At 36.7% G+C, this 21841-nt stretch overlaps 3 protein-coding genes across 3 annotated transcripts; 2 read left to right on the top strand and 1 right to left on the bottom strand.

Moving 5' to 3' along the window:
- Positions 1 to 3297: 3297 nt before the first annotated feature.
- Positions 3298 to 6279, top strand: CBG09472 (the record flags this gene model as incomplete). Its single annotated transcript, XM_002636938.1, has 6 exons — positions 3298 to 3377; positions 3697 to 3897; positions 4874 to 5078; positions 5205 to 5279; positions 5328 to 5423; positions 6184 to 6279. 6 exons carry the CDS (start codon positions 3298 to 3300, stop codon positions 6277 to 6279), a joined length of 753 nt encoding a protein of 250 aa, XP_002636984.1.
- Positions 6280 to 6634: 355 nt separating this feature from the next.
- On the top strand, positions 6635 to 8075 carry CBG27086 (the record flags this gene model as incomplete). The annotated part of the gene is made up of 3 exons (XM_045235360.1): positions 6635 to 6697; positions 6851 to 6908; positions 7843 to 8075. The coding sequence occupies 3 exons, from the start codon at positions 6635 to 6637 to the stop codon at positions 8073 to 8075; spliced, it is 354 nt and encodes a 117-aa protein (XP_045098905.1).
- A 278-nt stretch (positions 8076 to 8353) lies between these two features.
- On the bottom strand, positions 8354 to 20527 carry Cbr-pqn-22 (the record flags this gene model as incomplete). Its single annotated transcript, XM_045235359.1, has 18 exons — positions 8354 to 8563; positions 8740 to 8985; positions 9332 to 9517; positions 9607 to 9864; positions 10037 to 10150; positions 10306 to 10365; positions 12601 to 12642; positions 13117 to 13460; positions 13717 to 13831; positions 13988 to 14092; positions 14413 to 14502; positions 14747 to 14857; positions 15094 to 15242; positions 15277 to 15562; positions 15613 to 16305; positions 16388 to 16499; positions 18017 to 18144; positions 20348 to 20527. The coding sequence occupies 18 exons, from the start codon at positions 20525 to 20527 to the stop codon at positions 8354 to 8356; spliced, it is 3429 nt and encodes a 1142-aa protein (XP_045094041.1).
- Positions 20528 to 21841: the final 1314 nt, after the last annotated feature.

The raw sequence follows: 21841 nt of genomic DNA, 5'->3' as shown, positions 1-21841 counted from the left end.
GGTGAGAAAACAGATGTTTCATACAATTAGGAAATAAAAAATAAGATCAGAATTTACAACATTTATGAATCGGTAATTGTTGAAAATCGAAAAGGAGATACCGTATTAACTCTAAAATAAGCCCACCCAAACCGTCAACTTTGAGCTCAGTTATCTTAGTTCCTGCGTGAGATATCAAATTTTTTTTCAACTGATAAATTATTTATCATAAAATCGCCAACATTTTATCACTTGTCAAAATTTTGATATCTTTCACAGGGATCGAGATAATTGAGCTAAAAATTGACGGTTTGAGTGTAAGGCTTCCATTTCGGTCGGTCGAAAATCGCCGACCGCCGACCGACCACCGACCAAGCCAACCGACAGCCGACCGAGCTGACCGATCGGTCAGCGCGCCGACCGATTTCGTGCCTTTGCGCATAAAAACACGAATTTTTGCGTACGAAGCATTTTATTTTACGACAAACGATACTTTTAGTGAGTAGTTTGTCGTAAAATACAATGCAGCGTATGCAAACACGTTGACGTGCAAATGAACGAAAACGGTCGGCTGTCGGTCGGCGGGGTCGGTGGTCGGTCGGTCGGCTAAATTTCCAAAAAAAATTTTAAGTTTTTTTTTTCAAAATTATGAAACAGAATTTTAATAGAAACTCTCGAAATTTTCAGATTCTAATTGCCATCAAATGCAAGCAACAACTTCACAAATTGTTTCAAAAAATTTCTTTAATCAACTTAACCGCTTCTTCAAATATTCCAAAAAAATTCCAATTGTTCTCTTCTTGTTTAAAAAACATTCCATATTATTTTTCATCACCATAAAATTTACCAGTTTCCCCCAAAAAATTAGTCCAGTGATTCGAGCTTACAGTATTTTTCTCCCCGAGCCTTTAATTTTAATTTATTTTCTTCTCCTTCTTTTTTTTGCTGAAACACCCTAAAAACTCGAAAAATGCAATATTCTCCGCCCCAAAGAATTTCCATTTCTAGAGTATAAAAATTGATGATTTTCAAGTCGCCCCAATTTGAAATTCATCCAAAAAACAAAAATTTTTGAGACTTGAGAAGACTTTTCTGAAAATCGCCCCAATTTTCTTGAATAGTCTCTCTATTTTCCCCATTTCTCCCTCCATCATTTTTCAGCTTTATCTCTTTAACTTTTCATGTTTTAAGCTTTCATTTCGCATAAGCCTCTCCTGCATTGTTTCAGTCTTTTTTTCCTGAATTTTCTAGAATTTCGTTCGCCCCAAACAATTTTCCAGGATCTTCTTGAATTGAAATTCTTTTGGCTATTCCCCTCTCACTCTTTCCCAGTAGTTTTAAAGAACCTTTTTGTTGTATTTCTTTTTTTAGTTTCCCTACGCGGTTTTCCTTTTTTTTTCTTTTTTTTTTGAGATTTCTTTTATTTAGAGCTCGTTAACAAAAACCCTAAACTAGTCATTCTCAATGCGCTCCCCATTTCCCTTTTTTGTTCTTTTTTACTCTCTTTTCTTGACTTTTCGGAGTCAAATGCTAATAAAGCTTTGCTTAATTATAAAAAAATTGGAGTTGACATATTGAAACAAAAATACTGAAAACTCTGTTTCAGAAGTATTGAAACTTCAGATTCGCGTTGTAAAAATATTGATCAAGCCTTGCTATGGTTTCTCAATAATGAATTGGTGCTTCAAGATAATTTTGGATCTCACATTTATCATTTTTATTTTTATATCGGTACAATAAAGTCGGAGATTTTGAAAAAACACGCTGGTCGCTGTGGCCAGAGGTTCCACAACGACAACTACCGTAACCTAAAATATTTTTATTTGCAGAATTTTTCTCCTTTTCACTGATTGTCTTCGATTTCTATGGAGTTTTTCCCCAAAAAAGTAGTAATTTTAAAACTTTTGATAGTGTAATCATACTGTTAATGTACGGAAATCAACCGGAAATGAACAGAAATTGAAAAATAATTTTAAAAATAGGTTACGGTAGTTGCCGTTGCGGGACCTTTGGCCACGGTCACCGGCGTTTCCTTCCACAGCTCTGATTTTTTTGTAATAAACTTTTAAAGTCAATTAATTGACAATTGTGAATCCAAAACTTTTTGTACTATTTGGCGATCAGTTCTCATGAGGCACAATTTTGTTTCAAAGGTTAAAAAATTAATATGAGTTCCCACTGTCTGGGACTTCTTTCCATGATAGGATTAAAATCAAGACTGTGAGTTTTGGATACGTATATTTTATTCAATAGTCATTAGAAAATATTATCTTGAAAAATTATCTAGTTTTTGAAACAGTAACCTCTGGAAACTAAACAGTCACCAATTTTCCATATTTTCTGTTGACCCTCGTCTTCCCATCCAATTTCAATTCTTCCATCATTTTGTCTCCTCTCAATCCTCCCATCTTCCTGCCATCCGTCCCCCACACCCACGTCTCATTTCTTCGATGCTCACCGTTGTTTCTGTGTGTAATGTCTCTCTCGTTTTCTTCTCTCCATCCTCATCATCACAGCATTCGCTGAGAATCTATCTTCCGGAGATGCGAAGAGTTGAAACACACTGGGAAGAGAAGGACTCTCTCATTTTTTTTCCAGTGGCTCTATTTTTTTCGAGGCGAGAGATTCGGTGATTGTAGTGGTAGATCAACGGAGACGCAGACAAAAAGTTGGAGTTCATGAAGAAGAAGGATCTGCTGCTCACCGTGTTGAGCAGAAGCAGCCTGCCAACCGATTGTTTCGGCACTGAAGGCACAGAGTTTTGGGGGATGAGAAAAGTACTTTTTATTACTTTTTTCGTCTTTTTGTACTCAAATTTCTAGGTGGAACACAATTGAAAAATATACTGTTTTATGCAGATTGTATCATTGCTTTTTTAAAATCTTGTTTATTGACTTCATTTTTGAATGTTTCCATCCGTCCATTCCGTTAAATGTTTTATAGATACAATTTACTGTCAAATAAGAATATTAAATGCCAGCAAGCTGGTGCGCCTTCGGCGCAATTCAATCTAGTATTTTACTGGTTCGTAGCTTCACTCTTGACTTTTTCTAAAGTGTTACTTAAATCTATATTTATTTTTCGAGTTTTTCAAAAGTTGACAGACGGACACGGGGACGGACAGACGCCTCTAGCGTTTTATATATATAAAGAAGAATGACATTAAATATTCTCATTTGACAGTAAATTGTATCTAGAGAAATTTGATAACACCTCATTTTTCAAACTTCTTCTATTTCCCTTTCATTATGTTTCTCATTTCTTTGATTTAAAAATAAGGTAACTATTGATTCTTTATACTATTTTTTACTTCAGGTAATGTCGACCATCGCGGCTGGTCGTTTTGCGAAAGACGACGTCGATCAGGAGACGAAATGGTGGAAGGAGTATCCATCGAAGTAAGTAGTACTTTATTTTCTTTAATGTTTAAAAAATTGAACATTCATTTACATTTGAAATCCCCATAGCGTTTACTTGAAGACCTAACTTACAGTAAAACCTGTAACAGAAGGGCCCCGAAAAACCAACTCAAAGTTAAACTTAACTGTGTTCTTCTGTGAAAGACAACTGAACATTTTCAGCAAAAAATGGTTTTGATGGAGAACTTTTCATTAGACCAGTTTGCGATAATTATTCTATTAATCCAGACAAATAGGGTCAAAGTTATGAGGGCCCGTTTAATACAGGATTCCAAATACAATCACTCCCCTCTTCCAGATACTACGTTGAGCGTGCTCGTCCACAAAACTTCTACGACGAGTACATTCAAAACACATGGAGCAAACCAAAACGTCTCGCTCGTTCGGCTTCTTTCACCAACTTGACCTACATCAAGGACAAGGATATGGACTATCCGATTCATAAGTCTGATTCAGTGTCCACGTTGGCTCCATCTCTTGCCTTGCCGCAATATTGCAGGTGAGAAATTGAAAATTAGAAGAAACATGGAGTTTATTCAATAAGTGATTGATGATATACTGAAACTCGAATAGTGAAGAAGTTTTACTGTTACGTTTAGACTTGATATGACAATTTGAAGCTAGATAGAAAGAATTTATGCAATGGTAAAAATTTGAACACTGTAAAACCACACAAAATTTGATTGAAAAAAAATGCGGTCCAGTAATAAATCTTAAATACTCATTTTCAGTATTCAACCAAAAACTTATTTTCGTTGTTTCAAACAGATTATATATGTATTTGTCTGGAAAATAATTTTTCATTTCAATGAAAGTTTTTACTGGGAAATAATACGGAGGGTACAATAACTTAAGGACAAAACTACAAAAGCTGAATAAGCACAATGCGAGGTACAAAAATAGAGTTTTGGTTTGTTCCCCAGAGATCCAAAAATGGTACCATCCGAATCGCTTACCGTTTTCACTGCTCAGAAGTTGATTTAGTAGGAGACGAAAAATAAATTCTGTTTCGAAGTTTTTGTTTTACTTTCATACTTTACTACTGCGCTGCTCTGCTACGTATACGTAATTCTCTGTATTTCAACTAACAACACTTACCGTAACACCTATATCAGAAGGCCAATTTAATAGGAGCGCCCCTCTAATAGAAGGGCCCTATTCAAAAAACGCGTTGTTGAAAATGAAAAATTTCTGTACGGTTTCAGTGTCAAATATTCCGCAAATTACACAATTACACAGAAATTTTGTTGAAAAGCACTTTTTTGTTCTAAATGAAAACATTAGGTTCTCATAAATTTTGAATGAGAATTAACCGGAATTTTAAATTAAAAGTTTTAGAAAAAATGGCCGGAAAAAAAGAAGGATCCTTCTAATTGAAAGGTCCCTGTAAAAGAAGGGCCCTTCGAAAGGGTATTGGAACAATATAAGTTCCAGCCCTTCTAGTACAGGAAAAAGTTATTCTTTGCGATTTTCAGAGAAGCTCAACGCATCGTGCACACTGTTCCAGTTTACAAACCACACGTCTACGACTGGTACAACAAGAGCTACAGTGATGCTCGTTGGAGAGACACCCATCGTGAAGTGAACAAACCATACAAGCCATTGGACACCTACATCTCGCCTGCTTCGTCTCACGTCCCATACTACAGCTTCCAGACAAAACGTATCTTCTTCGATGAGGTTTGCAAAATTTTACAGTTTCAGTAGTGTGATGAATTCAACAAGTTAAAATATGAGCTAATTTGATTGTGCTTCTACATTTATCGATACTGCCTTGTTATTTTAACCTAGTCAAGTTGATTTCAGAAGGCTCGTCAATTGGCTCCATACTTGAAGGAATCACAACGTTACATGGATAGATATGTTTCTTCTCGTCTCAAGGTTTGAATAACAAATGAAGAAGTCAAAACGAAGTTTGGGAATTTTCAGGCCGACGATTTCGCCAACCGATTCGCTTACACTGCTTACGAATGGAGAAAACCACAGGATCACGCTTTCAACCGCGAGTTCATGACCACCCAAGGAGTGAGTTACTTTAAGAAATGGATAATTACTCATAAAAAATGGTGGCTTACTTCTCAGCTATTTTTTTCTGACATTTTCCGGAAAATCGGACTGAAGCTTTTCGGGAAATCCCTCTTTATTATAAAAATCAGTCTCACTTTCATAGTATTTATTCATGAGATTTTTCATATTTTCGATTAAGTCTGTTTCAGTCTTTTGGTATGAGTAGCAATCGTTACGAATCGTTCGTTATATTGTTTAGCTGGAAAACTTTATTCTGATTTACTGATAAAATCATCAAGCTAGCTCAAAAAATCGGTTTAAAGGTGGAGGAGAGAAGAATTTTCGGAGTTTTTTATGTGTTAGGGTAATTCTGATGTAGCGGTGTACAATGTTGAACATTAGTGTTCACTCTGCATGCAGCTTTCGTACCCGTTTTTCTGGTATGCCAGCTTCGCCCACTTGGCTCAATCGGTCCAGCACCTTCAATACTCATCCCACATGTTAAACTTCCCGAGAGGCTCAACTTTAAAACATTTCGAGGCAGTTATTTTTTTTCATTATCACCCCTCCTCGTTTAAGAGAACCTGAAATATTGATTCATGACATTTTCATGATTTCAATTAAGTCTGTTTCAGTCTTCTGATATGAGCAACAATCATTGTCAATTGTTCAGTTTATGGATAACAGATCACACGAAATAAAAATATAATTCTGACTCACTAATAAGATCATCAAACTAGCTCAAGAAACCGGTCTCAAAATAATCTCCTATTTCCAGGTTTTCGTCGCAACTCCAACCGCAATTCCACACGAACACTACGACAAATTGGCTCTCCGCCGTCTCTACAAACGTACCGGCCGTTTCTTCTTCTAAATTTTGTAAATCACCTATTCTTTCTTCGATCTATTCTTTTTCTTCAATAATTTTCTTTTTTTATGTTAATTTCAAATTTCAATCTTTCTGAATAAAGTGTCAAAACCTAATGAAGAGACGGAGACATGAAAATATTGATAAGAAATGAAAAAGGGAAATGAAATCGTTGCGAGACCCACTTCTTATCAGCAACCAGTAATCAAAGACTGATGCTCTTTGTGCCGAAAGACTAGTCGGAGCGAGGAAAAATCGATTTTTTTTTCTATTTAATTTAATTTTCATTCATGTTTTTTACTTCCAGAAATTCATTTTTGGTTCCATTATCTAGTGCAACGTTTCAGGTAATACCGAGAAGATGTTCGGACCATTCTGCACCGGAATCTTCTTGTTTTTGGCCCTCTGGGGTACTGTTTTTATGGTACGTTTTTTTCTTGATTACCAGTTTTGTAATGTAATATAGACAATTTAATATTCATTCAAAGGAAATGAAACAGAAAAAAATTTAATTTTCAGGCCGTTCTCGGTGGATTGTTCTACAATCAATCCGTCGGTCTTTTCGAGGATCTTCCAGCTGAATCCAAAGATATGGAAAATAAACCATGGAAGGACAGAACGAATAATTGGAATAAGTGAGTTTTTTCTTGATTGCTAAAATAGGAAAAAACATTGTTGCCAAACCATGTTAATAATATTTTCGAGGACTAATCAAGAATAAAAGAAACCGCCATTTTCTTCTGACATTCAAATATAAAAAGGAAAAGAAACATGAAAAGTTTGAGTTTGAAACATTTTTCGTTGTTCCAGTCTGTTTGGTGCATCTGACGATTTAAACAGCTGACTGGTGCGCCTTCGGCGTGTTTTAACCGCAACTTTATTTATATATTATGACGATATTTGAGACACATAATTCAGAGGATACAAGAGGGTACGAAACTCACAATTCGGTGGTACAAACTAAGGCTTTTTTCCGGTATTTTGTCTTTCGGTGGACAAAAATTTTGATTTCAGTGGACAAAAATTTTGTGATATCGTGCGGAACCTGTTGGTACTTGAAACATTTTAGTCTCTTACAGAAAACAAGATACCGTAAACTAATAGGACGTCACTCTATTTCTGCTCATTGAGCTAAATTTCTGTAAAAGATACCAAAACCTGTAAACTATGAAAGTGTTGCTGATATAATGCCAAAAACTTTATCAGTTGACAAATTTTTGATATCTCTTCTAGGAACCGAGTTAGCTAGAAGTTCACATCTGGAAATTTGAAAAAAAACATGTTTCACATATTCGAGAAATCTTTGAAAAATTGAAATATTCAGTCTCTATTTCCCAATGGTAACATAACTTTTGACTATTACTGCCTGTTTTATGAAATTTCACAGTTTTTCCTCACTTGTTGATGTTTTGGTGAGACTACATGTAATTGTTTTTCCAGAACGCACATCACTAATCATAAAGGCTCCTAGAAGTCTAATTTTACAAAAAATGTTACAGTTTCAAGAATTATATAAATCTAATGTCGATTTCTAATTTCGTTATTTCCTAGTTTATGCCTTCTTTTCAGCCTCTACCAACAGAACGCCTACAACTGCTGGATCGCGTGTGGAGTCTACGTCGGAATCGCCGTTCTTCTCAGTCTTCGTGCCTGCTGCCTCGTCAAACGATAAATTATCTGAAAAATCTGAAATTCGGAATCCCCCCGGTCTTTTTATTTGTTTTTCAAGTTACTCAATTTATATTTCTAGTCTCTTTTCGTGTACATTTTATAGATCGATAAACAATTTTTATCGCAAATGAAGAAAACATTTTATTTTTAAAAAATACAGTCAAAATTAAAAAAGAACTAAATCTACAGGTAAGTGTTTATATTGAAAAAAAAATGATTTTGAAAAATCAATAAAGAAAATTCGCCAAATATCATATGTAGTTTACTCATAAAAGAAATTTTCACAGTTTCATTGAACCTACTATTTTTGTTATTATATCAATTTACGATAAACAAAAGAAACTACTCCAGAATTAGTTGCGGTTTTGAAAACGAGCAAATGGAAAAAAAATAGCACAAAGGTATAAAATTAGGCAGTGGTGGTGGTGGTGTCGGTGACAGTCTTCTTCTTATAGTACTTGGTGGTGACGTGGCGAGAAATGACTCCTGGCTCCAGTGGAGTTTCGACGACTCGCTTCTCCTCTTCCTTCAGAAGAGCAGTTTCCCGTCCTGGATCAGCTGATGTTTGAGTTTCTCTTTTGTAGGAGACGTCGTGTCCATTGACGTCACGGTATCCTCCCTGGAATTCAAAAGTTAATAATTCTAGTTTTGAAAACTCTAAATAAAGGACTGTATATAAAGGACCTAATTCCATGAATACACAAAAAATTTCTGAAAAAATCATCTCTTTCAAAATCTCTATATCAAACTCATCCGAAAAAAAATTCTAGTAGATTCGCCCTAGTTATGATTCACCTCGGTATTATTATGAGTATTGAAAACAGATCCAACTGGAAGAGACTCATTCATCTCTGTCTTCTTATTGAACACATCATCAACGCATTGAGCATTTGAAAGATCCTTATAGGTGAAGTTGGTGGCTGGAGCAACAGCTGGAACTGTTGTTGTTTCGGTCTTCTCTTCGTAGTTCCTCTTGTAGTTCCGGGATTCTGAGTATTGAGAAAGTTGAGACACTGGACGAGACGTTTCTTCGCGACGGCTCTGAAAAAAATACACTTCAATTTTCACTGTACCATTGTTTCTGCTTGCTTATGCTATCGAATCTCTCCTAGTTTTTTAAAAGAAAATACGCTTGAAACACTCTAACAACTCCTTTATTTTAAATTTGAGCCAAATTATCTCAGTTCCTGTGACAGATATCAAAAAGTAATCAACTGACAAATTATTTTTGATATTATGGTAAAGAATTTATCAGTTTACCACTTTTTGACTTTTTGATGAAAATGAGATACATGAGCTCAAAGTTGATGACTTAGAGTGCGTTCTATTAGAGTCACTACTGTATAAAAACCTAGCAAAATCGAGGCCTACTCCAATTCCTAAGCACCTCTTCTTTTCTGCTGCTGGAATAATTCTCATACGAATATCCTCCAGATGGTTGAAGTCGTTGCTGTGGGAATCCTTGAGAAGAGCTGTTTCTCTCGGTGTGAGAGGTGTAACTCTCCTGGTTGAACGATGGCTTGGCTGGTTGAGATGGGACGGTGCTCTGAAATTTATTTTCAGTTTCATTGAACTGATGAATGATGTTTCAAAAATTTTCACACTATTCCTAAAGGTGCACCATGTATTGCTTTGTCTGTATTACTATAGCTATTTTCTTACCGACGAATAGTTGTAAGAGGTGGTCTTGGTCATTGGAAGAGTGGTTGTATGGAAGACTGGTTGTGGAGTAGTTGTCGTAGTTGTGGTGGTCTCTTGTTTGTGGTGACGGCTTGAAGAGAATTCAGTGCTCTTCATGGAATGACCTCCTGGGGAGTGCATCATGATTGGTCCAGTGGAGCTGTGAGTCTCGGTGTGATAGCTGCTCGAGTGGTTTTGTGGTGGTGGAAGAGCAATCGCTTGTGGTTGTTGGTTGGTGGTCTGGAAAAAATAAATAGGGCTGCAGATGCTCGAATGGAACGAATGACAGAAAATTCCATAGAATCTTTAATCGACATTGTGAAACAGAAAAATCTGAACTCATCTCGTTTCAGTGAAGCACCAAGCCGAAATTACTAATTACCATTCAAATCGAAAACCACTAAAAACTCACAGTCGACGATCTCTCGGTATGGTAGCTAGTCGAATAGTTGTTTCCAGTTAAAACCGGTTGTGGTTGATGTTGAGTTGTAGTTTGGCTTGAATAGCTTTTGTTGTAGTTGGAGCTCTGAAAAAAGTATTTTTCCAATCAATTTACCAATAATATTGATTAATGGGGAGTTGATTATCTTGATTATATGTTTTGTTGTGTTTGTAAGTGAACATTTTAGATTGTAAGCTGATAGGTTTGTTGATTATGATAGTCAGTCACTGGTTATAAACCTCGAAAACCTGATCAGCTGATGGAAGTGGAATATCTTGAGAAACTTGATAGTTCTCCTCCTGAAAATGTACTTTATTTTAAATATTCCCCCCTAATATTCCAAGCCTTTTTTTCAAAATGATGTTCAGAACGTTGCTCAGTCTGTTCAGTGGTTTCAGCGATTTCACTGTGGCACCGAGACTCTTGGCGGCTTTCTTCTCTTTTCTAGAAATCTTGAACTTACATGGAATGACTCCCAAGTGTTACCCTCGAAAAAAATCGAGACCTATATGGTTGGATAGAGCGTAAAAAGTTATTTTAGATTCCAAACGGAATAGTTGGTAAAAAAATTTTTTTGGGAGTTATGGTCCAAAAAGTACCAAAAATGCCTCAATTTTCAAAAAATCATAACTTCGTCAGTTTATGTCCGTTTTTTGAAATTAAAAAAACAGTAGATAGACAATTATCTGATTATTTGAAAATAAAATTTTTCAATTTTTTTCCTTTTGATTGGATTATTGATTTTTTGAAAAAATCAAAAAAATTTTCAATATCTCAAAAATCCAAGGTTAACTTTTTTTTTTCATTATGACCATTGAATTCAGCACATTTGATTTACTATAGAAACCGATCAATACCCCGGGGGAAATCATGCTCACACAAGCCAAAAAACATCGATTTTTGGCACTTGGCTTCATTGAATTCGTTGTCCTCGGCGGCCGGTATGGTGAGGGGCATACTTGTTTTTGTGATTTTTACTTGCGTATCGTTTGCCTAGAGTGTTTGAAATAAAATCCTGCGGCATACAAGCTCAATTTTTCAAATGCCGTACCATTTCTTAAAATCATCATCTTGAAAAAAGCAAAATTTTGACATGTGACAGGGCACATCTATAGTTAAACTTGATAGAAACGGCCAAACTATTTTTTAAACACAATCAGAAGAATGTAATCTTATCAACGGCTTGAACAGAATTTTGATTTAGGCCCTAGAATCAAAAATATTTACGATTTTCCGAGCCTGACCCCTATTTTTGGTGAAGTGTGACATGTGACAGGGCACATCTATAGTTAATCTTGATGGAAATAGCCAGACTCTTGTTTAAACATGATTAAAATGACAAAATCTTATCAACGGCTTGAACAGAATTTTTAATTAGGCCCTAAAAATAATAATATTCACTGATGATGGGACACCTTTTGTTTTTGATCATAACTTGAGAACGAAAAAAATTATCAAAAAACTGTTAACGCCATTCGATTTAAAATCAGAAAATACTATTAGACAAATCTTATTGGTTTGTTTCGTATCGTGAAAATAGGTGAAATGGAAAAAGATCAATTTCGGCTGTCCGAAGCTGGAAGGATATCTTTCGGAAATCGTTCATTTAACCTACTTTCACCACAGGGACCAAGTTGATTCTACTTTTTCTATGTTATTGTTTTATTTTAAATCGAATGGCGTTAACAGTTTTTCGATATTTTTTTTCGTTCTCAAGTTATGATCAAAAACAAAAGGTGTCCCATCATCAGTGAATATTTTTATTTTTAAGGCCTAATTAAAAATTCTGTTCAAGCCGTTGATAAGATTTTGTCATTTTAATCATGTTTAAACAAGAGTCTGGCTATTTCCATCAAGATTAACTATAGATGTGCCCTGTCACATGTCACACTTCACCAAAAATAGGGGTCAGGCTCGGAAAATCGTAAATATTTTTTATTCTAGGGCCTAAATCAAAATTCTGTTCAAGCCGTTGATAAGATTACATTCTTCTGATTGTGTTTAAAAAATAGTTTGGCCGTTTCTATCAAGTTTAACTATAGATGTGCCCTGTCACATGTCAAAATTTTGCTTTTTTCAAGATGATGATTTTAAGAAATGGTACGGCATTTGAAAAATTGAGCTTGTATGCCGCAGGATTTTATTTCAAACACTCTAGGCAAACGATACGCAAGTAAAAATCACAAAAACAAGTATGCCCCTCACCATACCGGCCGCCGAGGACAACGAATTCAATGAAGCCAAGTGCCAAAAATCGATATTTTTTGGCATAACTTGTGTGAGCATGATTTTTTGAAAATTTAGGCATTTTTTGGTACTTTTTGGACCATAACTCCCAAAAAAAATTTTTTACCAACTATTCCGTTTGGAATCTAAAATAACTTTTTACGCTCTATCCAACCATATAGGTCTCGATTTTTTTGAGGGTAACACTTGGAGTCATTCCATGTTAGAAAAGATTCCGAGTATTATGGATTCTACCTCTCCGAGTTGAAAACTTTAGAAACTTCAGAAAAGTGTCCTGCAGTTTGGACTGGGATGGATCTAGAGAGTGGCGATGCCAAGTCACGATGGAACTTTTCAGTCGTCTCATTGAACGATTTTTGAGTATTCTGAAGACAAAATTTTCTGATAAGTACTAGTAAAAACTGAGGATATGGTTATAGTAACTGAGTCTTGGTTAAAAAAAAGACTAAAAACTGAAAAATTCTAAGTATGTACACCCATTAAGGTATTATGCACTGATACATGTGAGTAAGCCACGTGTAAGATGCTTTCAGGGTTTCTAGGAAGACTACTCTAAACATCTACGATCAACGTTTGAACCTCGAAAAACGAAGTGCCAAAGGCTGGAGTAGTGATAGAAAGTGGTGGGAATGTAGGCTGGAAATGTGCGATAACCGCTAAGATAGCTGAGTATTTGATAAATTATCAACATTTGATTTCAGAAATAATTTTAATGGAGCTGTTGAAACTGAAATTGTTTTTCAATGACTTCAAAGCGTTTTGTGTCTGTGTATCCTCTCTGAAAACATAAATTGCCTTGTTACCTGATAATTCTGAACCGGAATGGTCTTGGTTTGTTGTTGAGTGGATGATGAGTTATAGGCCGATGACGAGTAGTTCTGGTTACTGTAGTTGTTGTTGCTCACCGGAACTCCTCCTCCACCAGTAACTCTTGTCTCCGTGGTATAAGAAGACGAAGAGTGTCCTCCTTGAGTTGGTCCTCCTAATGGAATGGCTTGAGAAGAGGAATGGTATTGGTGAGAAGACGAAGACGTGTTATTGTTAGCAGCGGTGGCCGATGAGTTGATGATTGGTGGCTGGTAGTGTGGTCCCTCGTTGTACTTGTCCTTATGAGAAAGCACATAGTCCACTTGATTCGTGTTGTAGCCTGGAAGTTGTGATTTAATAGATAACCTAGAAGTCTTCATAAGACGTATTTTTAAACTCTTTTAATCCATTTTCTCGGGCCCGGAATTTCAAACGTATGCTTCAATCAAAATTTATTCAATTATTTCTCCTCGATTCAAAACATACTTTTCATCTCAATATTTCATATCAGTGCCCATTCGATTCCTCGTGTTTTCTCTGTTCTTTTTATGTTTGCGTAGGCGAACGAAGAACAGCTGTTTCTCTTCTTTTTTTGCTCCAAGAGAAGGAAAAAACGAACTTACCAGAGTTCAAAAGACGTTGAGCATTCGAATGATCCGAATGAGACGAATATTGGTTTTGGTGTTGTTGGTATTGTTGAGTTTGAGATGGCTGGAAAATATTATTATGAGTTCTTCTCAGGGATCTATTAAAAGATACAACACTGAATAAATTATTTCTCAATAAAATGAAACCGCATTTTTTGGGACAACTAAAAAGTCACCGCCTTAATACAATAAAACAACTCTACGATTAAAGCAAACTCACATAGTTCGAAGTGGTGTTCGATGAATACTGTCTCGTTTCATTGTAAGATTGTTGTCCACCAGCTGGTTGGGATGGTTGATAACCGGTGTTCGAGTAGGTGTAGCTCTGGAAAATGATACATTAATTTGACTCTAACTGATAGTACCCTTCGAGCTCAATTATCTCAATTTCTATGAGATATATCGAAAATGGGTCAACTGATAAAGTGTTTGTCATAATGTCACCAACATTTTATATGTTGGCATATTTTTGATATCTCTTACAAAAATCGAGATATTTCAGCTTAAAGTGCAAGCATATTAGATCATTTACGGAATCTTGGTTCCTGTAAGAATTATCGAAAAGGCTAAACAATACGGTCCTAATATACCTCATAACCTCATTTTCCGATATTTAACATGTTTTTAAATTTAAAAGAAACTCACTTGAGTGTTCATATTATCCGCCTGTTGCTGCCACTGATGATGCTTGTGTTGTGCCTCAGCATGCCAGGCCGGAGGCACGCCTGGCGCCACCTAAAAACTTTATCTTGCTTGTTTCTCTCTGCGTCTCTCCGTGTTTCAGTACTATTTCACCCCAAATTTTTTTCCCTATTGAAAAGAAATTTTCAGAGCACACTCAACATCACTTATCATCTCTCTATCTCTTCCTCCGGATTCTTTTTTTTTCTGATTTTTTTTTCCGGTGTTTCCCCACACAGATCCCACATTTCCGTGTTGTTCGGTGGGGATTGATTTCGTCATTCATTGTGTTACTCACCTTTTCCGAATACGGGCGGCTCAATTTTTGTTCGGTTTCGAAAGCACGACGTTCCCAAGCCAGACGACGTTGGTCGACGTTGCGACGCCAGTTTGGCTCGGTGATGTATGTCTGAAATTGAAGAGAGTAATGAAAAATTTTCAGAGAAATTATAGAAAAATGTGAGAGGAACTGAGGGATCAAAATCAATTCCTGGTGAATAGAGATATAGTTCAGATTGCGGTGTTTCTGCTTAATCAGTTAGTGGTCAGTGTTATGAACATTATTATTTAAACTGTTAGCTCTAGTAATACGGAGTCTAATCCCAAATGTTAGCATGTACTCTACACCACGACATGATCTTGCACCTCATATCTCTGAAGTCGTGGATCAACTCTTCCTCGCCACGCTTCATGTTTCTGCTCAGAATGTCCCGCCCAATACGGCGATTGCTCACGTTTCGGTGCTCGAAGAGCCTCGTCGTTCAGTAATGTTCGAATGTTCACCTTTTCATTTTCTTTTTGGTTTTCAAAATGATCGAATAGTCTAGCTTACCTCCTTATCAACTTCCGATTGTTGAACATTCCATACATTGTGTTGGTCTGGTGGAGCAGATGAACGGGGCACAGATGCCGATCGAGCCAATGATTTATTGGCTGAGAGAGAATATACAACTGGCTTCGGAGGTTCCGCGTAGCGAGGCATCGTGGAATGATCGTGGGTGAATCCTTGGGTTGGACCGAAGGATGTTCCGAATTTGGTCTGGTCGATGTGACGGACCTCATGACGGATCTTTTGGTTGGAAAGGGTGTCTCCGACGAGTAAGTTCGCGTCTACCTAAAATGGGAAAACGAGTAGTTATTCGTTGTTATACAAACTCAAATAACTGTTTCATATGGGAAATAAAACTGTAGTATTTTCTGATTCAACTGTGATTTTCGTTTAATACATAGACTCACCCCTTCCAGATTTGGAGCCATAGCTACATTGCATGGATCATGAGCATCTGCTGTGTACTTTGGACGAAGTCTTGGTGGATCCGGTCCGTGTCCTCGGTAGTTGGCATCTCCAGAAACATGTCCACGATAAAAATCAGTTCCTCCTAGTTCATAACCAGGTGGCAACTTTGGTGGTTGCGGCTTTCTAGCCGGTTCCTCGTAGTATTGATAATCAGTTCCATGGTCCACATGGATTCCTCCAGTGTAATCCATTCCTCCCAATTCGTATCCTCGATTGGCAAGATCATGTCCAGCAGAGTGGCTTCTTCGGTATCTTGGAAGGGTGTGACTGGCTTCCCAATAGGATCTTCCGTATGGTTCGTTAATGTTATGAGTGAATACTCTGCTCTTTTCAGCGTGCTCACGAGCATTTTCAGCATGGATTGGATGGTTGGCTGGGGCTGGAGAGCTAGCTGGGCGGTATGCTTGATGTGGGTCAGCTGGAGTTTTGCTGCGAGCTCGTTCGCTTTTCTCTCTTGCAGTTCGTGCCCAAGTTGGCTCCGATTGATAAGGGACGCGTGGAGCCTCGGCTTGAGCTACTTTTTCGAAAAAGTTTTCGCCAAAATTCTCTCGTTCGCCTTCCTGAAAAATTTACAGTTTCTCCTATTTTTGATAATCTTCAATCAATGACTCTATGTGATTTCGTAAAAAGTGCGACATTTACCTTCAAGTACTTGAGAGTTGCACTTTTCGAGGGATCGAAATGTTTATCCTGGGCTGGCAAGTCCTGTGGAGTTTCGCCAATTTGCTGCTGGAATTGCTCAACAGCTGCCTCTCTGAAAATTTAAAGATATATTTGATTATGCTGCGCATTATTTTGAAATGATGTTCATAAGATGATGAGAATATGTTTAAATGATCCCGAACATAACACCAAAAAATTTGATAACATAGACCATTTAAGGCAGTCCAATCAAAGGCAAAGAATTCAGATTAATTATACATACATACCGTTTGAAACAGTGCTTGTGAACATAGAAAGGCTTTTCATCACCTGACAAAACTTTTTTATTCAAACTTGACTATGGGATATCTGATGCCTGAAACAGTTCTAAGCAGGACTATGGCGAATGGTTGAACAAAAAAGCTGACGAAAATTATTAAGTAGATGTGTAAAATTTCGAGTCGATTGCGACTTGGACTATCTTCGGAACATGAGTTGGGCAAGGTTAGTACGTTTAACAATCAAATCAACCAAACATTGTACATCATGCACGCTGGTGCACTAGCGTGTTTGCCGCGTTTTTGGCGCGGCAAATAGCTGGCTGGTGCGCCTTGGCGCGATTTAACCCATTTGTTTTACTGTTCTTTTTCTCTTTAGGTCCCGTCAAGTTATGTTTAATTTTCAAGCTTTTCAAATATATAATCGTTTTTTAATTCACGTTATGCGATATTAGGTCACGCCCCTTCTTCTGTCCCAGTTAATAAATTTCACATATTGAAAAAAAGAAAGCTTCTTTGGGAAATTACATTCTCTCAACTTTATTACTCGTTGGATAATTTCCACTGGCACTTTTCTACTGCTAAGAAGCTCTTTGCAAACGCTCCTTATTGTTGTTTCTTTTTAGTCTTTTGATTGGTCAATTGCGAAAGAAGTACTAGAAGGCCTCAAGGGTCGCCATGTTTTGGGGTTCATGGCTAGGTTGAATTATATTCACTGAACGTCCCCTTTTCAAAAACGATTCAATCAAAGATAAAAAATGAAACAACAATAACTAGTGTTGGCATAGACTTCTAGCACTGAAGAAGAAGTAATAGAAATTTTATCAACGGTAATGGGCCTAGGAGCCCATGGGGTTTTGGTTGGTGTTTTCCCCCGGTGAAAAACCATTTTCCCTTGCATGAACTGAGCCTATACGTCGCGAACGGGATCAACAGGCAAAAGTCTGGCTATTCAGTACACTATTGAAACTTGTTTTTTTTACCAGCCATCTGTTTGCCGCGATACCGTATTTCCCCAAATGGAAGCCCACCCGAAACAGTCTACTATGAGCTCCATCAACTCGATTCCCGTTAAAGATATCAAAATTTTCTCAACTGATAAACTATTTATCATAATATCACCAATATTTTTTTTAGTTGCCAAAATTTTTATAACTTTCTTAGGAATCGAGATATGTGAGCTCAAAGTTGACAGGTTGGGCAGACCTTTATTAGAAAAAAACAGTATTGTGTGTAGGTTGCCCACAGTTTTTGCTCTAGGTATTCATAAAAAGAATCAGAGTTGATGGAGTTAAATATTATCAGGCATGCCAGAGGAAAGAACTAGAAAATGATAAACTGAATAACTCACTTGGAATACAATCCCATTGGGGAGTTGTACTGAAGATGTACAGTTTGCGGCATTTCCGGTTCGGGTGGCAACGGGACGTCGAGATCCTCTTCGTCTTCCAACGATGACCAGAACGATAGTGGAACTACCTAAAAAATTTCAATTTCGAAGTATACATAGACGTCCTTCCATCAACAAAAAAGTTTGTACTGGGGCACACAATAACATTTTGAAACAGAAAATAAAAGTTCAAAAATGTGATGGGATCTACTCGTATTTCAGGTCAAAACGACTCGTTGATTTGCGTCTGACCCTCGCGACGGAAACGGGCCTCCGTTAAGTGATAAGAAAAAGAAAACTCTCGAAGAGAAGAAGAAGAAAAAAGTAAGAAAAGAGGTTGATTTTTGAGTGGGCTCAAAAACGGACCCTCTCACTGTTAACGTATCAACTCAATCGAAGAGAAAGAGAATGTGCTTCTGCTCCTGCCAAGATGATTTCGGCGCCTGGCAGATGACTGAATAGTATAGTGATTGGAGAGACGCAGAGAAAAGATTTCATGCTGTGTCTTACACATTTTTGAGAAGGAAAACGAAGGCTCTGCTTCAGGAAGACAACACAAAAACGAGAAAAAGCCGGAAAAAATAGGTGATGAGTCGGGTGAAGAAGATGCTAACTTTCTTCGCCAGTCAAAAAGTATTAATTGATGAGAAGAAGAAAAAAGAGTTCTATGAGAGATAGAGAAGGATCAACTGAGACAACTCAAGTATCTCATTCCCAAAGGTACTAAAATAAAACCAAAGGGGTCAGATGGCTTATGGAACTTTGAAGCGTGGATTGTGGCGAATTTCCAGACATAAAAGTTGCTGTGTTATCGTACGACTCATTAAAATAATCTTTTTTCATTAAAAAAAACAGTTTCTTAATGGAATTGAGACTGCAAATAAAGAAAACAAAATACTTTTCCCATCGAATTATATACTCATATCCGACAAAAATATATTTTGAAAACATAACATCATAATGGAACTTCTGAAGGGCTGAAACTTCTCTTGGCAAAACTGTAAATTTCTTCCGTAGTTTTTGAAATAGGGATTTCAAGTCTAGGTTACCATCAATAAGTTCATTTTGTTTTCGCTGAAACCATCCTAACCAGATGTCTCCTGACGAATGCTGATTGTAAGAATTAAAATTTAAGCAACTTTATTCCAGTGCAAAAAAGCCGGCGGTTCGAGAGAACCCGTTTCAGATGTTCATTAATTTGTATTCATCGGTTACGCGCATACTAATCCGTTTGGGTTTAGGTTTCCGCTAAATTTTCTACTCGTAACGGATCCTTTATAGGCGTTTTGAAAGTCTCAACTTTCTTACTTATCAATTTTTGAAACACTTGCCAATTGACAGAATATGGAGCTCGCATAAGGACCAAACTTTATTGGGATTCTCTCAATCCGACTAGTTCCGGATTCTTTAAGATCCGTTTACGATTATAATTCCCGCAGCAACATGTAAACCTAATTCACAATGTCAGATCGTATTTTACCAGTCAAATTGATTTTACATTGGGAAAAGAAACAATCAATTGTTTCTCAAGAAAAACGGAAAAATATTGCAGCGGTTATGAAAAATCAGCATATACCATGAAATCTATAATAGAAGAGCCCCACAGTCAAGTTTGAGTGAGTTTTTATCGATTTCTGTCGAAGATATGAAAACTAAAAACTACGAAAACGATGTTGATATTCCGATAAACATTTTATCAGTTGATAACTTTTCTATATTTTTGAGAGGAACCGTTATAAATCAGATTAAAGTGAAATGTTGGGGCCCTTCTATAACAGGTTTCACGATAAATTTACTGATTGTAAAAAGATCACAGTATTGTGAACATCACTTTAGAAAAATAGGAGCGATATTATTAAAATAATATTATTACTGTTTCATGAACGAGATATACATCTGAAAATAGAGTCACATCGTATCTCAGTTTTTTTGTTTTTGAAAAAATCCAGACCGAATTACGATTATTGGGAATTATTCTGATGCATGTTACGAATTCATTCAAGATCAATACAGAATTCAGGAACGTCACATGTAGTTTAGTGATTCAAATCAAATCCACAATGTGTTCTCGATCCTCTCAAAATATTTCTCGATGTATAATTCAAAACGTTCTTCTGAAATTAATTTCTGCTTCGTACAGGTACACATGGAAAGATATTAGCTAAACAATCCGTGTGTGGTGGAATGTAGCGTTTTTCCTTTTAACAGGCTCCCAAAATATCGGTGAATTGAAAACTTTCCCAAATAACTGCCTATTTCAAAGACAGTCGTCTCACAACAGTATACACTCACCCTAGGACATTTGATTCTCTGATGAAGCTTTGGACCTCCGGGAGTTGGTTTCGAGTACGAAAACGGTTGAGAACGAATTGGAGACGTTGTGGTGTTTTGAACATCGTCAATTGTCGATTGAGGCATCGAGAACAGTGGTGCTATTGCTTGAGGTACGAATACCCCACCGACTTCGGTCATTGTCTGAAAAAAGGGAGACTTGTGGGCCAGGGATTTACACGGGATTGCTGAAGAAAGATTCTGGAAAAATTGTATGGGGATTATGAAACAGAAATTTAGTTTTGTAGGGAATGTTTAAATTACGATAGTAATGTGTTATTGTGACCTGAATGCCGTATTGGCGAGATAGGAATACCTATATGCTAGGATACCGTAAAACCTGTAATAGAAGGGCCCCTTACGTTTAACTTTGAACCAATTTTTTTCGGTCGCTATCAAAAAATGAAAAAAAGTTGTCAACTAAATTGATTGCCATAATATCAAAAATGTTTCGTCAATTAACATACTTTTGATATCTTGCATAGAAACCAAGTAAAGCCCAAACTTTACAGTGTTCAGTGTGTGCTATCGGTACAGTTTCGGTGAATTTACCGGTAATTTACCAGTAAAATACCTGTAAATTTTTACCGGTAGTTTACCGGTAAAATAACCGGCAATTTACCGGTAAATTTACCGAAAACTACCGGTAATTTCTAAGAAAATTTTCTGTTTTTTTTTCAAAATTTGGAATCGCGACATTTTAGAACTACGACGTTTTAGAACCGCGACGTTTTAGAACTGACCATTTCAAAACTGTTGCAAACTGTCAAAAAACTAGTGAAACAGCAGAAAAAAACATTCGTGTAGTCCTCGAGGAAAATAAAAATTTTACCGAAAATTTACCGGTAACTTATCGGTAATTTACCGATAAAATACCGGTAAATCTTCGGTAGTTTTCAAATTTACTACTTTATTTTTTTACTATTTTATTTTTTTTTTAACAAAACGGAGGTGAAGAGTGTTCCAAAGTTTTGAGGCGGTTTTGAAACATGTTTTTTTGGTTTTTAATTTTGAAACGGAATTTTTCATTTTCTTAGCAATTGCTGCACGTTTTTGAGAAAGTAAAACATTTCTTGCTTCTTGAAGAGATCTATTACCACTTAGAATCTATAGATATCAGTAAACATTACAATATGCAGGAATACTGTAGCTGAGGAGGACCCCTTCAATATGACTTTGAGATAATTTATTTCGGTTCCTGCCCACGATATAAAAAAGTTGTAAACTGACAAGTTGATTATCATAATCTCATAAACATTTCATCAGTTGGCCAAATTTTGATATCTTGCATCGGAGCCAAGAAAAATCAGCTCAAAGTTGGCAATATGGAGGCCCTTTTATTACAGGTTTACGGTACTTTGAACCGAAAATTAAAAACAAGCAAGTAATACAACTGACCGCTAGGAAGCTAAGGAAAGGAAGGATTTTCTGAAAAACGAACTCTTGCTCTTTTCT

The sequence above is a fragment of the Caenorhabditis briggsae genome, assembly GCF_000004555.2.
Source record: "Caenorhabditis briggsae complete genome, chrIV, whole genome shotgun sequence".
NCBI classification, from domain to species: Eukaryota; Metazoa; Nematoda; class Chromadorea; order Rhabditida; family Rhabditidae; genus Caenorhabditis; species Caenorhabditis briggsae.
This window is presented reverse-complemented; position numbering and strand designations above follow the sequence as displayed.